This window comes from Pelodiscus sinensis, chromosome 12, assembly GCF_052426305.1.
Source record: "Pelodiscus sinensis isolate ZL-2025 chromosome 12, ASM5242630v1, whole genome shotgun sequence".
NCBI classification, from domain to species: Eukaryota; Metazoa; Chordata; order Testudines; family Trionychidae; genus Pelodiscus; species Pelodiscus sinensis.
This window is the reverse complement of record NC_143063.1, coordinates 4,298,463-4,317,823: the sequence shown is the minus strand read 5'-3', so window position 1 is coordinate 4,317,823 and position 19,361 is coordinate 4,298,463. Positions and strand designations below refer to the sequence as shown.

The following is a 19,361-nucleotide window of genomic DNA, read 5'->3' as shown; positions in this document are numbered from 1 at the left end:
CGGCTCCTCGCACCTGTCGCCTCCCGACAGTCTCTTACTTAAAGCGTCTAAGGTCCAGAGAGTTATTTTTAGCAATTTTTGTGTTTGATATTACTGGGCATTTTCAGGGTACTTTGCATATTCTGAATAGTAATAGAGAGGTAGCCATGTTGGATCTTGCAAAAACAAAAGGAGAAACTGACGATGTAGCACTTTAAAGACTAACAAGATGGTTTAATAAGTGATGAGCTTTCATGCCCCACGAAAGCTCATCACTTATTAAACCATCTTGTTAGTCTTTAAAGTGCTCCATAGTTTTTCCTTTTGTTTTTGCATATGCGGAGTTCTACACGCTGCACCATGCTTTCCACACTATCGAATATCGTCGCGAGCCAGCTTTGTACTGTTGGCCCGTGCACGTGAATGCAACACTGCGCCAAATGGTGACGCACACCGGGGCCTTGATGCGCTGTGGCAGGGTCTGCACAGGCCACCTCACGCACAACACCATGAGTGAGAAGTTGCGGCCGTCGTTAGCCCATCTCTAGATTCGTTAGCAGGGACGGGCCATCATTTTTGTTGGGGAGGGGAGCACTTCACCAATTTTGGTAGCGGTGGCAAGCAGACTCTGGAAGGGGCGGGGCCCACTAGGCACCGGGGAATTCGAACGCTCCCTCACCCCATGGGGGAGCACGCAAGATCTCTTGCATGCCCCTGGCAGGGCAGGGCAGGTGCGACACCTAGAGGGAACCACCCGCCGGGGGGGGGAGGAGACTTTGCATGTTCCCATGCCCCAGATCAATCGGGGCTTGGGGGTGGGGAAGCATGCGAAGTCCCCTGCCCCTGCCCAGCTGGGGCATGCCATGCCTGAGGGAACTGCCAGCTGTTTGGAATCCCTCTGGAGCCATGGGCCGCCCGGGGGAGGGGGCGGGGGAGGGAGGAGACTTTGCTACCCTGCCCTTGGGTTTCAATTGGCCGGGCGGTGGGGCCGTGGCGTGGCAGGGCAGGCCACGAGCCGGATCACATGGCTTGGTGGGCCAGATCCAGCCCACAGGCCAGATTTTGACCACCCCTGGTCTACAGGCTTCCAGCTACCAGCTCCCCTCGGGCCAGTCCCTGGCCTCCCAAGCGACTGTGCCATGGCTGACATCCAGCCGTGGAAGGGGCAGACTCAGTGGGTGGAGGAGGATGCACGCTACAGCTCGAGGCTTCTAGGGGCTGCAGAAGACAACCAGGGAGCACCAAGATCTCCAGCCAGGAAGCCCCTGAGCTTCCACATGGCAGGGCAGCGATCTCGCCACCTCTTTTCATGGCTACATATAACCCGGGGCAAGCGTCATACGTACCCCAAAGGTCCTGCTGGTTCGTCCCTGACGCGGCATCCCGGGCTCCAGCACGGGGAGAGGCCAGGAGATGGATGGGCCCCAAAGAGACAATTTTCTTGTAGTCCTCCTCCAGTGCCCTCTTCCTCAACCTCCTGGGACATTGCTGTGAGCAGAGCAGAGGCAACCGCTAGGACAGGCTGGGACGCTTGCCTGTTCTGCTCCCATGCAGCGTGGCAAGAGCCATTCCTCTGAAGACCAAGCCTCGCTTACTGGCAGGGAGACCCTGCCTCCGGCACGCACCCAAGAAGTTGGGCTTGGTCCTGCTTTGGGCAGGGGGTTGGACTCCGCCCTGCTGAGGTCTCTGCCCAGCCGCAGAGCTACAGGTAATGCTTGCAGGTGGCTCACCCAGCAGCCAGGTGGACCAACAAACAAGCTGGAGCCAGCTAGCGAGGGGGGGGTGCAAGTGAAAACCCTCCACGAGGTGCCCTCAAGTTCGGAGGGAAAGGAGACGAGGTGCAAGCGAGGGTGTTATGCACCCGGGGGCAAAGGCAAAATTTGTGCCTCCCCGGCCGCCCTGAATCTGGTGCACAGCTGAGCCCAACCCTGGGAGGAGGGGGGAGCTTGTACTGCATCTTCTCCTACCCTTCAGGTTTGGGGCCAGGCCCCGCACGCACTAACCCGCCAGCAGGGTCGGGTGGGCAGGAGGCGGCGAGCCGAGGGATGACAGGGACAGCGGAGGGGGACTCAATTGGTGCACACACCCCAGTGTGGCACCTAGGGTCAACAGCCCCCCCATCCCTTCCTTGCCACGCCACTGGCACTCCATAACTAGGCAGCTGCCCCTTAGAGCAAGTGTAACCCACACAGCTGTGGCGGGGGTGAGTCGCTGCCCCAAGTAGTGGCACTTAGACCTCTACAGTGTATGCGGGGAGCCCGCTGGCTTTATAGCTCAAGCTGTAGAGCCTCCTCCACTAAGCTCCAAGGGTCCCAGGTTCCAATCCGCCTGCAGGCAGACCCAGCAGCAGTGGCTTGCTCTGTTCTGTCAGGAAGCCCAGCGAGCTGCTGAAGGAAGTGGGGCAAATTAAGGCCTGGCACAGGCTGCTCGGTTTGGGCACAGCTGCAGGGCACTGCTGTAACGCCAATACCCAGACATCAATGGGGCCTCACGCTGGGCTTTCACAAGTGTCCATACGCAGGCCCTGCTAGCAGATTGGCAGGCCAGCCTGAGAGGTAGGGTTGCCAGAAAAATACCGAACATGGCAGAAAAAAAATTTGGTTGAGCAAAAAAAAAAAAAAAAAGAGGTGGGGGGAGAGAAACAAAATTGTCAAGAAAAAAAGCACTGTCACTGTGCCTTTAATTCCCCCTGCTCCCTGCCCCCACCAGACACGGTAGAGGAAGAATGTCCCAACCGGCTTTCTGTCCGAGAAAAACAAAAAACACACCAGTCATTTTACATGTCTGGGATTTTCTGGCTTTTTTTTTTTTTTTTTTTTTTTTTTAACTGGACAGTGGTTGCAAATACCGGGCTGTCTGGGCCAATACTGGACAACTGGTAACCTTGAGAGATTGGGGCCTCGTTTATTTTTCACACGAGTGACAATTCCATAGGGAATGCTCCGTAGCCAGCCGTGAACAGAATCCGACGCAGGGCGAGAGCCACGCCCTCTGCCTCCGCGCAGCCCCGCTCAGAGGTAGCGGCCACCTCACCTTCACGCAGGGCTCGGCGCCATCGAGGAGGCACAGGCGGACGCGGCAGTGCAGGAACACCTCCGAGTGGTTGACAAACTGGAACATCTGGAAGCTGAACTTGGCCATGGTGCTGTTGCCCACAGCATTGAGGTACGTCACCGTTTCATCACGAGGACACCTGCGGGGGCGAGCCGAGAGGCGAGTCAGCCCGGGGGGTTGACAGCACGAGATGCCAGCCCAGTCGCGGTGCAGCGCCTGTTCCGTCAGCGAGGAAGCTTTGCTCTCAAGAGGTCTGTCTTGAGACAGTGGGGTTCAAATCAGTGGTCCCGCTAATCCAGGGGAGGGCAAAAGCAATCAGGCTGCCAAGTGGGTTGATCTGGCCCACTGAGGCCCTGCTGTTCCCCTGCCCCCAGGCCAATTAGGGCCTAGAGGTGGGGGAAGCACAGGAAGTTTCCTTCGCCCTGCCATGTGCTCCTGGCAGAATGGGAGGAGACTTCACGTGCTTCCGCGCCCCCAAACCTTGATTGGCCTGGGGGCAGGGGAGTGTGTGGAGGGTGGGTGGGGAAGCCCAGATGCATCCTGGCTCTGCCCCTTCTGTTTTAGGCCCCACCCCTTCCCGGCCAAAAATTATTGCCCACCCCCGCTCTAATCTTTTCTATCCACATGCAGAATAATGTTTTCTATGCGCCACCACTCGAAACAAAGCCTCACGGGGGGGCGCTCTGCTCATTAGCTGGAATTCCTCCCACATGGGTCCAGTGGCTCAAACGCAGCTGCCGCATGCAGGCTCAGGTAGAGGCGGGCGGATTTTAGGAGAAGAAAATAGATCAGAGCTGAGAAAAAAAAGGAAGGTTTGTCTTCAATGAAAGCCTTCATTCCTACCCCCCCCCCCCACTTTCTGGGGAGGAGGTGCAGGTGTCGAAAGTCTCTCTCAAAATTGAAAAGCAAACAGTTTCAGTTTTCTGTGCTGTGGAGCTCTGACCAGCCGTGACCTCTAGATTAACTCCCTATCTGATCTGAGCAGGGTAGCAGCTTCCCATTTCCAGATGGTGCTTCAGAAGCCACTGAGGCCATGGTTTGTTTTCAGAACAGCTGGTGCCTACACCTACAAGCACGGTGCACCTTGTTCCGGGAGAGTGCACCTTGTTCCACCCAGCAGTTTCAGGGAGGTCAACATTTCGACGTCAAGAGATGCTCCTTCTCCTCCAATCTAAGCCCGCTCTAGGGCTTAGAACTAGGGGACACCAAATGAAATTAATGGGCAGCAGGTTTAAAACAAATAAAAGGACATTCTTCTTCATACAGCACACAGTTAACCTGTGGAACTCCTTGCCAGAGGAGGTTGTGAAGGCTAGGACTATAACAGGGTTTAAAAGAGAACTAGATAAATTCATGGAGGTTATGGCTATTAGCCAGGATGGGTAAGGAATGGTGTCCCCAGTATGTTTGTCAGAGGGTGGAGATGGATGGCAGGAGACAGATCGCTTGATCATTATCTGTTTGGTTCACTTCCTCTGGGGCACCTGGCATTGGTCACTGTTGGCAGACAGGATACTGGGCTGGATGGACCTTTGGTCTGACCCAGTTTTGGCCGTTCTTATGTTCGGTCCCAACGTACAGCAGCAAGGAAAGATTCTCTTCCTCCAACAGCTGAGGAGCGGATGGTACATATCCAGATCTGTAGATCTCAAAGCACTTTCAAAAGCAGATCAGTATTGTGCTGTGGTGCCCCTTGTATTTTTATGGAAATATGCTCTTGAACACAAAGATGCTTAACTCAAACATGCTTTATGCAAATGGGGCACGCAACCAATCATTGAAGAGCTTTTAAGCCACCAAACGTGTCTGTGCTATGCGTGTGCATGGATCATACTTGAATGTGAAGTTAGAAAAATGAAGCACAAGCCCATTTGTATAGCTAGACATGGTAGTGAAAGCCATTTGCAGGATTCAAGGAACTTAATGGCCAGAACTCAAGACAATAATCTGTGAATAGTCTTGTTTTTGGCTGTCGGCTTGGGCTATGGTTGGTCCTACAATGATATCTCACCGGGTGCTGGAATTCATCTTGAATTCCGTACTTTTCCACAGGGCTGGGGAGAATTGAACAAAGACTTCCTGCCCTGGGGAAATTCTATAAGGAATGAGAAGCAAATGGGGAGGTCTTCAACTGGTTTACAGACTGCTCCCTGCCCTAAGAGGATACATGAAAGCACCTGGGACTAAAAGAACGCTAAGGATGGGGATGGAGGGGAGCTGCTTGACCTAGGTCAGGAAAAAGATCAGCTTCGGCCCGAGTAGGATTTTACCTGAAATAAGAGCTAGGGTGAGAAATGATGATTCGTAACAACTTCAGTGTATTAGGCTTAACTGGCAAGTTTTGTTTATTGTAACTTAGTAACTTACTTTGATCTGTCTGTTTATTGCTTGCAGCCCCTGAAATCCTACTTGACACTTAATAAAACCACTTCTGTTTATAATCAAACCCAGGTTACAGGAAGGGTAACAGCTGTGAGTCTCTGAGCCATCAAGGAAACAACCAACATGAGCTTGCTCTGTGTAAAACTCCCATGCAGAGTAAGATGGGTGTATCTGGGGTTATGTGCTCCTGGGTGCCGTGTCAAGCCCCTGTAACTGAGCCATCCCAGAGCTGAGTTGCTCTGCTGTGGGCTGAGACTCCAACTTTGTGACTTGCTGGGCGGATGGCGGGGGGGGGGGGGCGCAGAGCTTCTGGCCCAGCCAGACAGCGTGGTGGGGTGTCTAAAAGGGGAAGTAGGCTGGTTCAGTAAGATCAGCCCACCAAGAGACAGTCTCAAGTGATGGGTTGGGCCAGAGATCCCCAAGTATCACTATCCCTGCTTTGCAGTGGGGAAACTGAGGCACCGAACATAGTATTACTCTGTAAGGTCACCCAGCAGAGCCAGAAAGGAACCCAGGTCTCCTAAGTGCCAGTCCAGCGCTTTGGCCACTCGGCCTGCGATGAAACACTGGTGTATCAGAAAGCTACACCGGCGTCTGGTTAGGGGCAGGGATGGTGTCCCTCGTCTGTCAGGGGCTGGGAATGGGCGACGGGAGGGATCACTTGATTCCCTGTTCTGTTCACTCCCTCTGGGGCATCTGGCAGTGGCCACTGTGGGCAGACAGGACACTGAGCTGGATGGGCCTCTGGTCTGAGCCCGTGTGGCCGTTCTTACGCCTGTTGGCTATGCATCAGCATGGCGTAGTGGGGCTCTCACAGGCCTATTGGTGGTACGCAGGCCCACAGCTCAAATGGCTCTCTCATTGGTCTCTAGTCCCTGTACCCTCCTTCTGTTCATATCCCTGCGGGCCTATGCCCATAGTTTTAACCACACCTGCTGGCTCTCTGTGCACCAGACCACAACCTGCAGCCTACTAGTTGACCCCCTCAGTCATGGGAACGTTAGGCTGGAAGGGGCCTCAAAAGACTATTAGGGTTGCCAGGTGTCCGGTTTTGAACCGGATAGTCCAATATTTGAGCTTTCTGTTCGGGAAACAAATTGAGACAATAGAACTGGCTGGTATTTTCTAAATAAGAAGCAATGTCGATTGTGATGTCATGTCAAGTGTGTCCGGTATCTTTGTTGAAGCCATCTGGCAACCCTAAAGATTATCCAGTCCATCCTCCACACCAAGGTGGGACCAAATAAACCCAGGCCACCTCGGACAGGTGTTTGTCCAAACTGGGATGAGGCTCCCCTCCCAAACTTTCACTCTCCGTACCCCGGCAAGATAACTCAGCAAGGGGCCTGTTTCTGTTCCTGAGGCTCTCTCGAGAGGCAGTGCCATTCCAGAAGGAGACAGGTTGGGAATGCAATGAGAAATCCATGCTTTTGGGGGAGTCTAACAGCCCCCCCCTTGAGACACTAAGCAAACCTGTGCTGTTCAGAGGGGCAGAACCGTGGGGGGCAGCCTGTGGCGTGAGGGCCGCATGCCGCTCGCTGCCCAGCAGGGTAATCTGACTGCAGACTGCCGGACATTTTGCTGACATTGATCATCCTCAGGCCCCGCCCCCCCACTGCTCCCAGTGGCCACAGTTCCCAACCAATGGGAGCTGGGGACGGGAGGCGCTTGCAGGGTCATGCTGGCCGCTGCTTCCTGCCACTCCCCGGGAACAGCGGCCCCGGAGAGAGGAGCGCAGCAGAGGCAAAGCTCAACCCCCACCTCTTACCCCTTCACAATGAGCTGGTGCTGCACTTCGTGGCCGGGATCCGCCGCCGGGGTGGCCCAGCAGTCCTCGACGCTCAGCAGGAAGTACCGCAGGTGGCTCTGCCCTTCCAGCTGCAGCAGGATGTAGAGGAGCTCCGACAGCGGGAGGGCAGGGGGCTGCTGCCGGTAGGGATGCAGGTACGCCGAGGTCTCGTACAAGGCCATGCTCACATTGAATTCCCCCTCCTTGATCACAAACTTCACCAGCCTGGGAGGCAATCAGGGAGAGCCCGGCCCAGAGTTACAAAGCGGCAGGATGGAGGTGGCCACCACGCATCCAACTGCCAGCACTAGCAGACAGACCCCCATGTGCACTAGCGCCTGCCTATGGGGAAGCCCTTCGGTCACCCTCCTTACAGCCAGGGACCTATCACCAACCAACAGTCAGGCACAGTTTGCTTATCCCCCACCTGCCCAGAAACACCCGGTGTGAGCAGAAAGAGCTGCCTCAGTGTCCCTTCTGCACTAGGACAAAGCAGCTCCCGTCGAGGCTGCCTCAGTGGGGTGTTGCACCCCGACCTCTCCTGCTGCAGTCTCCCAGCTGGGGACACTGGTGCTGCCTCCGCTTATTTTCAGTGGACAAATTAAAGAAAGGCAGAACTCCAGTGTCCCACACCCCCAGGAAAGACTTTAAACACAGCGAATAGTCTAGTGGTACCTTAAAGACTAACAATATATGTAGGTGGAATCATGAGCTCTCGTGGGCAACAGCCATTATACTCCATAAGAACGGCCAGACTGGGGCAGACCAGTATCCTGTCTGCCGACAATGGCCAATGCCAGATGCCCCAGAGGGAGTGAATCAAACAGGTAATGATCAAGCGATCTCTCTCCTGCCGTCCATCTCCACCCGCTGACAAACAGAAACTAGGCTCGCCATCCTTTACCCATCCTGGCTAATAGACATTAGTGGACTTAACGTCCTTGAATTTATCTAGTTCTCTTTTAAACCCTGTCATAGTCCTAGCCTTCACAACCTCCTCAGGCAAGGAGTTCCACAGGTTGACTATGCGCTGTGTGAAGAAGAACTTCCTTTTATTGTTTTAAACCTGCTGCCCATCAGTTTCATTTGGTGGCTCCTAGTTCTTATATTACGGGAACAAGTACATAACTTTTCCTTATTCACTTTCTCCACACCACTCATGATTTGATAGACCTCTATCATATCACCCCTTAGTCTCCTCTTTTCCCATCCTCTTTTCCCAAGCTCATGATCCCATCGACATGTTAGTCTTTAAGGTGCTACTAGACTATTTGTTTAAGTTTTTCCAGTTACAGACTAACTCGACTACCTCTCTGAAACTCCCAGGAAAGGTGCAATTGCTTGCAACATATGCGACAAAGCACAGTCCCCTTCAAGCAATCGGCCGAGTACAGCAAAGGGCAGGAAGGCAGCTTCCAGCCAGTCCAAGCCAGGCATGTGGGGCCACTGCTGTGCCAAGTAAGAGCGAAGAATCCAGATGGGACATTGCTCTCCAAGCTCACCAGCACCTCTGCATAGTCTGGCTAATCATCTCACTGACGGGAGCTATTTCTACAGCTGCTCTCCATCCTTTGACTATGGACCTCTTTGTGAAGTGCCACCCCCCGGTCCTGGCTGTTCCAGCTGGGATTGTGGTGTTCACCCCCCCCCCCCCCCCCCGCAGGTATCAGATACGAGACTCCCCGAGCTTGTGCGCCGGAACTCAGCCACCCATGGGGCACCAGAGTATACTGAGCATGCTGCACTGCTGAAGCCAGGTCAGGAGGAAGCTGCCTGTCAAGAGGAAAGAGGCAACTCACGTGTCGATGGCGGCGACAGGAAAAGGCAGCTGGACCACGTGCTCATAGGAGTAGATGCAGGAGAAGTGCACGCGCACGAGGCTGCTTCTGGAGATCACACCCAGGGTCTCCCGGTCGGACTCCATCACGTTGGTATAGGACACGTGCGTCCTGTTCCGCTGATGTGGGCCAGACAGAGCATTGAAGTCATCGCCTTGTGCCAGGCACTGGCCTCCCCAGGCTGCCTGCCGCCGAGCCAGCAAGGACCCAGGCAGAGCTAGGCCAGATAGCGCCAGTCGCTAAGCAACCCGACGGCCCTGCTCCCGAGCCATCACCTCACGGGCACAGACAGGCAGGTTTTCAAGAGCGGACTCTTGTTTGGGGTCCCCCTGAGCACCCACAGCTCCCGTGATTTGAGCTGGTGATTTTTGGGTGCTCACCCCCCCCAAGAAGGCAGGTCCCAAGTGAGCATGGGCCTCCCTCAAGGTGGCCCAGAACACACCTTCCATTCCCAGAAGGGAGAGCTCTGTATGAAGACGCCACTGTGCGGAGCGGCTTAGGAGTGGCACATTGGTACTGCACTAGATACGGGTTAGCAAGTAGCCCCAAAGCAGATCTGTATGCTGCACACAGCCCTTCAGCTAATCCACCCCCCAGGAGTGGCAGCGTACAGAGCTCCAGAAACAGCCTGCTACGTCTGGAGACAGGAAGATCTCCATTAGCTTGCAAGACCTGCTATTTGGAGGTCCAGCCACCAGAAGGTGACAGTCGCGGGATGGAAAGCTGGCTGTGACCCCAATAACTAGGCCTAGCAGCCCCACGGTCCTCATTACCCTAACTGAGGACGCGTGGGTAAAGCTTCATGAAGCGACAATGCATTTGTTATACTAAACGTTTAAGAAACAAAGGGAGACGGAGACGAAGTCGGATTCGAACAAAGCGCCTGCCGATTGCATTGGAGGATGGTTCAGATGAGCTAAGCGGGGCGGGGGGATTGGAAATGAGCCAACAGTCGTTTGGATTCAATCAAGTGGCTTCTACCCAGGGTAAAGAAATTAGACCCAAGTGGTGGACAAAACAAGCAGCAGGAAAGTGACCGTCATTCCCTATTGAACACTGAATAGAATTAACCCTTTCTTCCCCACCAAGGGCTGGTCAGCTCAGTAAGGGTGCGTCTACACAGCACAGTTATTTCAGAAGAACGGCCATTATTTGGAAACAACAATGCGAGCATCTCCTCTGCAATTCCGTTATATCGAGATTTCGACATAACCGACAGCTTTTTTCAAAATCAGTAAACCTCATTCCACGAGGAATAACGCCTACTCCGAAAGAGCGATTTCAGAATAGCTGTAGCGTGGACACGCCACTGCTGCTGTTTCGAAATAGCCCCTCCCCCACGGCCATTCTAAGTTACTAGCCAATTAGCCTATCATAAGACGGGATTTTCAGGTCTCCCTCTCCCTCTCCTCCCCCCGCGGAGCCCAAATGGTCTTTTGGGCTCTGCGCGCCTCGTGCTGCATGGGGAGCGTGGAGCCCAAACGGTCGCTTGCGCCACTTGCTCCCACATGGCGGCCTGGCTGAGTGGCGCAGAAGTCAGCCGAGCGCCATGGCGGGAGGTGAAGGAGGGTGGGGCCTGGAGCCGCTGTCACACCGCACATCACCACCCTGCCCCTCCCCCCCATTCCCGTCCCGCCGTGGTGCTCGGCTGACTTCTGCGCCACTCAGCCAGGCTACCACGGGGGAGCAAGCAGCTGTTTGGGCCCCACACTCCCCATGCAACATGGGACGCCCAGAGGGAACAGCCAGCATTTCGGCATTACAGACTCTCTCCTCATCTCAAAAAAGATATTTTGGCCTTGGAAAGGGTTCAGAAAAGGGCAACTAAAATGATTAGGGGTTTGGAACGGGTCCTATATGAGGAGAGGTTAAAGCGACTGGGACTTTTCAGTTTAGAAAAGAGGAGGCTGAGGGGGGATATGATAGAGGTCTATAAAATCATGAGTGGTGTGGAGAGGGTGGATAAAGAAAAGTTATTTATTAGTTCCCATAATAGAAGAACTAGAGGACACCAAATGAAATTAATGGGTAGCAGGTTTAAAACTAATAAAAGAAAGTTCTTCTTCACACAGCGTGTAGTCAACCTGTGGAACTCCTTGCCAGAGGAGGCTGTGAAGGCTAGGACTATAACAGAGTTTAAAGAGAAGCTGGATAAATTCATGGAGGTTAGGTCCATAAAAGGCTATTAGCCAGGGGATAGAAATGGTGTCCTTGGCCTCTGTTTGTCAGAGGCTGGAGAGGGATGGCAGGAGACAAATTGCTTGATCATTGTCTTCGGTCCACCCTCTCTGGGGCACCTGGTGCTAGCCACTGTCGGCAGACAGGATCCTGGGCTAGATGGACCTTTGGTCTGACAGTACGGCCGTTCTTATGTTCTCAGACACTGGGCTACTATATTCTAAGTTATTCCTCCCCAGTGCCACCTGGGGCTCTAAATCGAGATAGCGCATCCACATTAGGGGAGCCTGTCTCGGACTAATTGAGGCTTCCCTGTAGGGTAGACGTGCTGTTTCGGAGGATTTCTTCTGGAATAGCTTATTTCAAAATAAGCATGCAGTGTAGAATATGCATGAGGGTATGTCTATCTCCCAAAAAAGGGAGTTTTGGGGGGCAAAACTATTTCCATTTCTATTCTCCAACTTGAAGAGTTCTAATCGCTGGCTGCTGTGGTCGTGTTGGTCCCAGTATATTAGAAGATATGCCCACCCCAGCCTAGAGTCTATCAGAAGAACTTCTGTTGGTGAGAAGCTCTCGAGCGATGCAGGTGTGAAGAAAAGTCCCTGTATCGAGCTGAAAGCTTACCTCTGGCCAACAGAGTCCAATCCATTGAGAGATATGGCCTCACCCACCTTGTCTCCAACATGCGGCATGACTTTTATAGCGTGTTTGCCATGGTGCTAGGTAGGCTGCGTACCCATCCCCGAGCCTGTTCACACTATTGACCGTTGGATGGTGACCGGGCTATTTGAGCACCTTTAGCCTATTTATTCCATCTAAATACATACAATGGCTGCTGGAAGGACAATTACTTACTGAGGAAATAGAAACTCGGGACTTTCATATTCCACTGAAGTGGCCATGGACTGCTCCCTCAAGACCCTACCAACACCAGGGCCAGAAAGAATCACTGACTGCATTAGCTGGTGTCCACTTGGCCACCTCACCAGCTCTCTGGAGAAGACTTCCATTCATGGTGGGGACCTTTTTTCAGTCGGGAGCCACGGACCCACAGGAAAAATTAGTCGGGGGCCATGCACAAGTGAGGAGCAAAGAAAAAACCCTCACTGATGTGGCCCCGGCTGAGGAGAAAGACACCCCCCACATTCCTCTCACACACCAGAGCCTGGGGGGTCCAGGCCAGTAGATTTTGCGTGCAGTGGGACAGCACGGGGGGCTGGAGCACTTGCACAGTCTCCCCAACGCTGGGCTAGGAGCCCTGAGCCTTGTGGGCTAGATCCAAGTAAGCCAAGGGCCGCTTCCAGCCCCGGGGCCTGAAGTCCCCCACCCCTGATTTAGAGCTAGGTCCAAACGCCACGAGGTGGAGATAAAAGAGGAAGAGCAGAAATGCCCACAACCCTTCACCGCTGTGTCCTCAGAACAGCTTCCCCTGCCCTAGGCTCCCAGGTTACCCTGCAGAGCCCTCACCTGAATCACCGACCCACACCGCGTATAGTTCACGTCCATGAGAGTCGCTGCAAAGAAAACGGCACCGTCTTCTTCCTTCTCGGAGACCTTGCAAGCCCTGTTCTTCAGGTGAACACGCGCCAAGGGGATTTTCAGCTGGTCAAAGACTTCCTGTCTCACCATCATCTTCATGTGTTCGTCCTCACACTGCAGCTTCAGCACCACATCTGGGGGGAAGCCAACGGCAGGAGACATACGGAAGAGGCCTGAAGGAGCCTGCCGCCCGCTATGGGGTGGCCTGGAATGGATGTAGTCAGACAGCCCTGCCCCACGCTGCTGGCCAAGGACTGGCAGAGGCCCGCAGTGGAAGAGACTGAGAACCTCAGGAGAGCAGAGGCCTTTCACATCACAGCCATGGGGACTGCATGTCATTACACTAGACCCGAGCACCCTGGGAAGCCAGAGACTCCCAAGCGCTTGGCCTAAGGCAGCGGTTCTCAAACTTTTTGGCCCATGACCCACCCCACTCAACACAAACCTTTCCACGGACCACCCGCCAAGCACCCATGATGACAAAATGGGTGCAGGAGCAGGCTGAGGGTGTGGGGTCTGGGTAGGAGGGAAGGTGCAGGAGTGAGGTGCATATGCAAGGTCTTGGTGGGAGAGAGTGCAGGGTTGGGACAGGAGGGGGATGGGGTGATTACCTGACCTCTGTGCCCTGGGCACCGCCCCCCCCTCACTGCTCCCATTGGCCACAATTCCAGCCAATGGGAGCGGTGGGGAAAGCCTCCAGGTGAGCCGATCTTGTGCTGCTGTTCTCCCAGCTGGGAGGTAGCAGTGCACAGAGTCACTTCCTCCCCCCACGAGCTGACCCAGCCTGCGAGGCTCAGGGGTCCCCCCCCCCAGTGGGAATCCGGTACTGGTGCGCCAGTCACACGAGGTGCATAGGATGCTCCCCTCTGCCGGGGGGGGGGGGGGTAAGGGGCGAGGAAAAACGAGCTCTGAGCCTGTGGCCCACCTGCAAGACAGTCGCAGACCACCAGTAGTCCACACTGAGAACCACTGGTCCAAGGCAACACTTTTGGGTCACTTTCTTGCAGGGATACACTTTCCTGACAGCTCAACAAGTCCTGTCTGCATAATCCCACCAAGGAAGGGAAAGTCTCCTCCTGACACTTGTTTGAGCCCGTAAGTGGCACGAGTCCCGCTCACGACCACTCGAATGGACACGTTCTCGCAGACCACGCGCAGCGTGGCCCCCGGCCTACCTTGACAGAACGCCCCGGTGAAGCCAGCGTTGCAGGTGCAGTTTGGTTTCCCCTCAACTACTTGGCAGACTCCCTGGTGCTTACAGGGGTTCGGGAAGCACAATCTCAGGCCTCTCTTGGGACGGAGGGCAGCCTCTCGCCTCGGGTCCTGCAGCTTCTTCAGATCGGCTAGAGCAGGAGGAACGTGTGGATGTTCGAGGTCATCGGGACCAAGCGGTTGTCACGGCACAAGCTACAGTTAACCTATCTAAGCTGGAGTCCATGTTCGGCTCAGTGGGGAGGGGATCTCGTTTGACACAGATGGGGATTCTCTAAGCCGCTGCTCACATCCCAGGAGAACCTTCCCACGGATGACGGAACTGCCTTGGGACACTCCATCCAAGACAACGCCTGTGCAGTGCCCATCGAGAGGGAACGCCCAGGAGTCCCGCGTTAGAGCTGAGCTCATTAGCAGCCGAAGCTCAGCATGGTGTGTGGCTGCCCTCCACTGTTACTGGAGATGCAGAACCTCCAGCTCTGGCTTGGCGGAGAAAGGGCTTCCCCTCAACAAGATACAGAGTTCCCACTGCTGCCACCAACGCTTTAGCAGAGCTATACGTTTTGGTGTCCTTCCACCCGCCCTCCTCCCTGCCAGCATTTCTGCTCTTGGGAGAAGCTACCAGTACTAGCCCTGCTCTGGGTAAGTAGCTTGAATGGGATTTCTTGTCCTCACTATTCAACCTACCCCTGTATCCCTCAGCATAGACTCACAATTGTCGCTCTCGCTGCCAGGCAGCCAGAGAGCAGAGAGAAGCAGCAGGCATGTCACAGTCACTTCCTGAAAAAACAAACACACACCAGCTTTTGTTTTGATTTCTAACATGCTCCTCTGTAGCCTCTGGAAACACGAGCAGCTGTTTAAAAGCCTCCCTGCAGCTGCAGAAGGGGCAGAGATATTTAACCCGTCTAGAAAAGCAGGGGGGCGGGTCTATTGTTACTTCACCAATCACCTAAGACCTGAAGGGTCTGAACAGCAAAATCGTCTTCACCAGCTAGTGCAGGGCCAGATTTTCTCCAGCTTTATAGCAGCATAGCCAGTAGAGATACGCCACCACCAGCCTCTTCCCCAACTTAGAGAGCATGCAGACACAAATAAACCCAGACAAGTGACAAGAGGCCACTACTAACAGCGGAGCGCTTGCAATGAAATCCCACGGTCGGGGCTCCCGTGCACACAGACAGAAGGAGGGAAGAGTTGTGAGCGCCCCAAGGAAGTGGCAAATGTCAAGAGAAACAGCATCTTCCTGCGGGCCCTTTGCCCAGCGAGAGTGAGGATGTGGCTGTTAAGGGAACGTACATTTACTCACAAACAGAAAAAGGAGGCAAATCAACCACCTCTCACCCTCCCAGCTGCCTATTTCAAGAGTGCAGCCGTTTGACACCGAAGGGGCCACCGCATTGGCAAGCTTGTTAGAAGGCAGCATGGGCTAGTGGATAGAGCACCAGTCTGACTCCACTGTCCTTAACATCAGGGACAATGCAGGTGTAAGCAGTTACCAACCTGACCCAGGACTTTTTACACCTGCGTTGTTACTGACTGCACAGCTAAGAGTCTGGAGAAGACTCTACTGTCATTGACTCAGTAGGAGACTTTGGACAGGTCACAGGCCTCGCTTACCCCATCTGGGATATGGGAATATTATTAGAGCACAAGTTGATTAGTGAGGGCATACCACAGAGAAGCTCTATTATTAGCACAGGAGTCCTACCCCACAGAGGCAGGCCAAGTGCAATAAAAGCCAAAAGAGCTAGCAGGCAAGAGCCGCACTTGGATCAGACTTTCCCCGCTGCCTTGTGCCTTCTGCAGCCAAGCAGGCTGATGCAGCAGCATTTTGCACTCACTTTGCCTGAGGTTAAAGGACCAGACAAGATGCAAGCAGCTGAGGAATCCAGGCCCTTTATTTAAAGGGAGAACAGGGGCTCATAAGAAGGCCTTTAGGAAGCCCTGCCAATGGCTTTCAGGAGGCAAGAAAACAGAGCTGCCCTCTTGCAAGCAACAATGAGGAAGCGAAATCCAGCAACAGCCACAAACAGATCCCTCCTCACTCCTGAGATTTCATTTGCTCTACTCACCATTGCCAGACCAGCAGTGCCTTGCTCACCCACAGCTGTCCCCATTGCCTGCAGCCGGTGCTGCTCTTTATATCATCTTTCAACAGCTGCTTCTTCCCCACCCCTCACACTTCCCCAGTAATTGCATCTGGCAGGGCCGGCCTTACCATGAGGAGAACTGAGGCAGCCGCCTCAGGTGCCAGACTGTGGGGGTACCACTAGTTCACGCTTTGTGAACAAGGCATTTTAAGTTATTAGTTCTCCTTTACGGGGGTAGGGAGCAGAGCAGCCCCATGAGAGGAGGAGAACAGGAAGGAGGCAGAATTGAGACCTTTCAAAGTTTTGGCCCAAGTGAGGGGACATGGGGGCGTCATTTGAGCTCCCCGCCTCAGGTGCCAAAATGTTGTGGGCCGGCCCTGGCATCTGGGCCCATTTAGCGTCCTGCATCAGCTGCATTGAAGGAAGGAGCTTTTTCTGTTAGAGCACGAGCCATGAGCACTGGCACATTCGTGGCACTGGTGGCTCCCCGAGAGAGGAGTTTGCATTCTCCTCCCGCCCCACCCTTGTCTGTGAAAATAGCAGGTTTCCATGGCCGGGGGGTGCTGCTCTGGACACAACAGTGAGACTAGGAAGCTTTTTCTTTCTTACACAGACAGAACTGGATTGCAAACGCTGTGCCAGCCACACTCAGCTTAGGTATGAAATGACGACTCTCTAGCCCAAAGCTCGAGTGCATGGTGGGAGGGAACCTTAAAGCTTCAGAAAATGGAGAGCAAAGAAAAGAGCCCAGTGTGGATTACTCTAAAAATTTAATTTTTTAAAGCAAGATCCTGATTCTTGCATCCTGGGCCCCGTTTGCTGCCCCCTGTCCCCCTCTCCCGTCCCTGATGCATCTATTAGTCCCGCCTGCCGTGCCCATGTGGTTTAGAAGGACCCTGGTCCCCACCTGTATTGCAGGGCTAGGGTGGCTTCCAGCTGCTTGCTCTGCGCGGCTGCTGGCACATCCCTGTCCCTGAGGCCCCAGAGGGGGTATCTCCGTGTGCTGCCCCTGCTCTGAGCGCCCCTGCAGTTGATGGGAAGCTGTGGGTGCGGTGCCTGTGGGCAGCAGCACCCAGAGACCCCTCTTCAATCCCCCCAACCTAGGAGCTGCTACCAGAGAAGGTGCCCCAGGTAAGTGCTGCACCCCCACTCCTGCCTTCTGGGCCCCACCCTCTCCCAGAGCCTGCACCCCCATCCCACTCATCTACTCACCTCCCAACTCCCTCCTGCACCCCGTCCCCCCAAAATTCACTCGCCCCAAATTCACTCACAGAACCTGCACTCCTCACCTTCTCCCACACCCACCTTCTCTCCCAGAGCCTGCACCCCAAACCCAATCCCCTGCCCCAGCCCAGAGCCTGCACTAGTGATGTGAGCTTATCAATTAAGTTTGGTGGTGGCCAGCCACGCTGGGCCACAGCAGCCCTGGCCGCAGTGGGGCTGGCAGGACCCTGAGTGCGGCAGGACCCCAGAACCACATTGGGCCACATGGCGAGAGCCCACGGTCGTAATGGGGCCAGGTATGGGACCCCAGCTATGGGACCCCACCACCTACAGGTTTGCTCCGGAGCGGGGGAGAGGTTCCTGACTGACAGTAAAACTGATCAGAGGCACAGGGGGAAATTGGCTGGACTCCTTTCTCGGTCCGCGGGAGATGTGGAAGGTGAACCGGTGCCCCCGCGGCGGAAAAACAACCATTCGGTCCCACGTGTGCCGAGACAGGGTCTGGTGCAGGCTCAGTCAGCGCAAACGGGGCCTGCCCCAAACCCGGCCTGGGCCCACGTGCACCCCGATGTCACACGTTCTCCCCATTTCTCCACCAGTGACGCAGAAAGGAAACCGGTCCTGCCTGAACGGCCAGTCCCCGGAACCGCTCCCGACCGAGGAACTACAGCTCCCAGAAGCCTCGGCCCTTGGACGGCGGTTGCCATGGCGAGGGAGACTCACAGGTGGGAGAAGCCGGCGAGGCGGCTGTGTGCGGAGGCGGGGGGCGGGGGGTCCTCCGGAGGGGCTGTGCGTGTGTGTGACGGAGGGTGGCAAAGGCAGGGGTGGGGGTGAGGGGAACAGGGGCCTGTCCCGGAGCAAGGAGACACCGAGGGCAGGGTGCAGAAAAGGGGCATCCCCGGAAAAGCCCAGCGCCTGTGCCGTGTCCCCTGGGCAGAGCGGGGGGCTGCAGCAGAGCCCGAAGAGGTGGGGGGCTGCTCCCCTTCCAAGCCCACGTGTCTCCCCATAGGCACCCGGTGTCTGCAAGGGGAGGGCCACCCAGGACGGAGGGGGCAGGAGGGAGCACCCCATTTCGCAGTCACAGTTTGGAGGGCTTGCGGGGAGGGCAGTACACGCCATCACCCGTGGCCTTGGTGTCTCAGGCAAGCGTGTTTTTAGAACCGAAAACCAGGCCGTTTTCCCAGATTATCCCAGCCGGAGAGGGAGGGCGGATTAGAAGGGGGGGGGCCAAGAAGGGAGGGGCTGGCACGGTGGGAGCATTTGGGAGCTGGAAAGCGAGGGGCAGGGGTTTGCTCCTGAGGAGGGGAAGGTTGGACTCCCTCTGGCCAGGGCCGGCCCACAACATTTTGGCACCTGAGGCAGGGAGCTCAAATGACACCCCCATGTTCCCCTCGCTTGGGCCAAAACTTTGAAAGGTCTCAATTCTGCCTCCTTCCTGTTCTATTCCTCTCATGGGGCTGCTCTGCTCCCTACTTATGCACCAGCAGCAGACACAATTTTCTACACTCTGGGTCCTAGTGGCGCCCCCCCACCCCACAGTCTGGCACCTGAGGCGGCCACCTCAGTGCGCCTCATGGTGAGGCCAGCCCTGCTTCCCACTCCTCCACCGTGGCTGCTGCAGCAGACCTCAAGCAGCCAGACTTTCAAGGCAGAAGGAGCAAAGTGAACCATTTGCACAGGGCAGTGATTAAAGGAATTGGGCGGGGGAGCCATGCCTGGGAGAGGAGGGGAGCCCTGTTTGCTCTGAACAGAAAAGGGAGCGCGTGCCCTCCTCCCGGTGTAGCGCCTTGCACAGTCAGCCCTGGCGGAGGCTGCATCAGTACGACCGGTCAGTACAAACACTCAGAGGAAAGCGGGGTGGGGAGCAGACAGAGGAGAGTTTCACGCAGACGGCAGGAGAGTTTGACAAATCTTATAAAAGAGACCTACAGCCATGAGGTTGTCGATGGGACAAGTTGGTTTGTTCCTGCCGGATCCTCCACTCTGGCTGGCTGGCGGAGTGTAATCCAAAGCCCAGGACAGGGAGAACTCCAGCAAATGGCCCAGGTTGTGTCCAATGTGAAACCACTCCGT

At 55.2% G+C, this 19,361-nt stretch overlaps 2 protein-coding genes across 5 annotated transcripts in view; one reads left to right on the top strand and one right to left on the bottom strand.

Annotated features, from left to right (window-relative positions):
* LOC102463142 (zona pellucida glycoprotein D-like) overlaps positions 1-19,361 on the bottom strand; it is a 19,687-nt gene extending 326 nt beyond the window's left edge. Inside the window, exons 1-8 of one of the 2 annotated variants that reach the window (XM_089781424.1) lie at positions 19,218-19,361; positions 14,685-14,751; positions 13,935-14,102; positions 12,688-12,893; positions 9,004-9,161; positions 7,184-7,429; positions 3,013-3,172; positions 1,326-1,467 (exon numbers count right to left, since the gene is read on the bottom strand). In XM_089781424.1, coding sequence (XP_089637550.1) covers positions 1,326-1,467; positions 3,013-3,172; positions 7,184-7,429; positions 9,004-9,161; positions 12,688-12,893; positions 13,935-14,102; positions 14,685-14,751; positions 19,218-19,223 — 1,153 coding nt within the window. In that variant the 5' untranslated portion in view covers positions 19,224-19,361. Of the gene's footprint in view, positions 1-1,325; positions 1,468-3,012; positions 3,173-7,183; positions 7,430-9,003; positions 9,162-12,687; positions 12,894-13,934; positions 14,103-14,684; positions 14,752-16,046; positions 16,135-19,217 lie in introns of those variants that run through there. The other variant, XM_075940441.2, reaches the window with a different exon arrangement.
* DRC7 (dynein regulatory complex subunit 7) overlaps positions 17,583-19,361 on the top strand; it is a 31,120-nt gene continuing 29,341 nt past the window's right edge. For 2 of the 3 annotated variants that reach the window (XM_089781422.1, XM_075940432.2), the window contains exon 1: positions 17,583-18,013. The gene's annotated coding sequence lies outside the window, so the exon portion shown is untranslated. Of the gene's footprint in view, positions 18,014-18,128; positions 18,255-19,361 lie in introns of those variants that run through there. The other variant, XM_089781423.1, reaches the window with a different exon arrangement.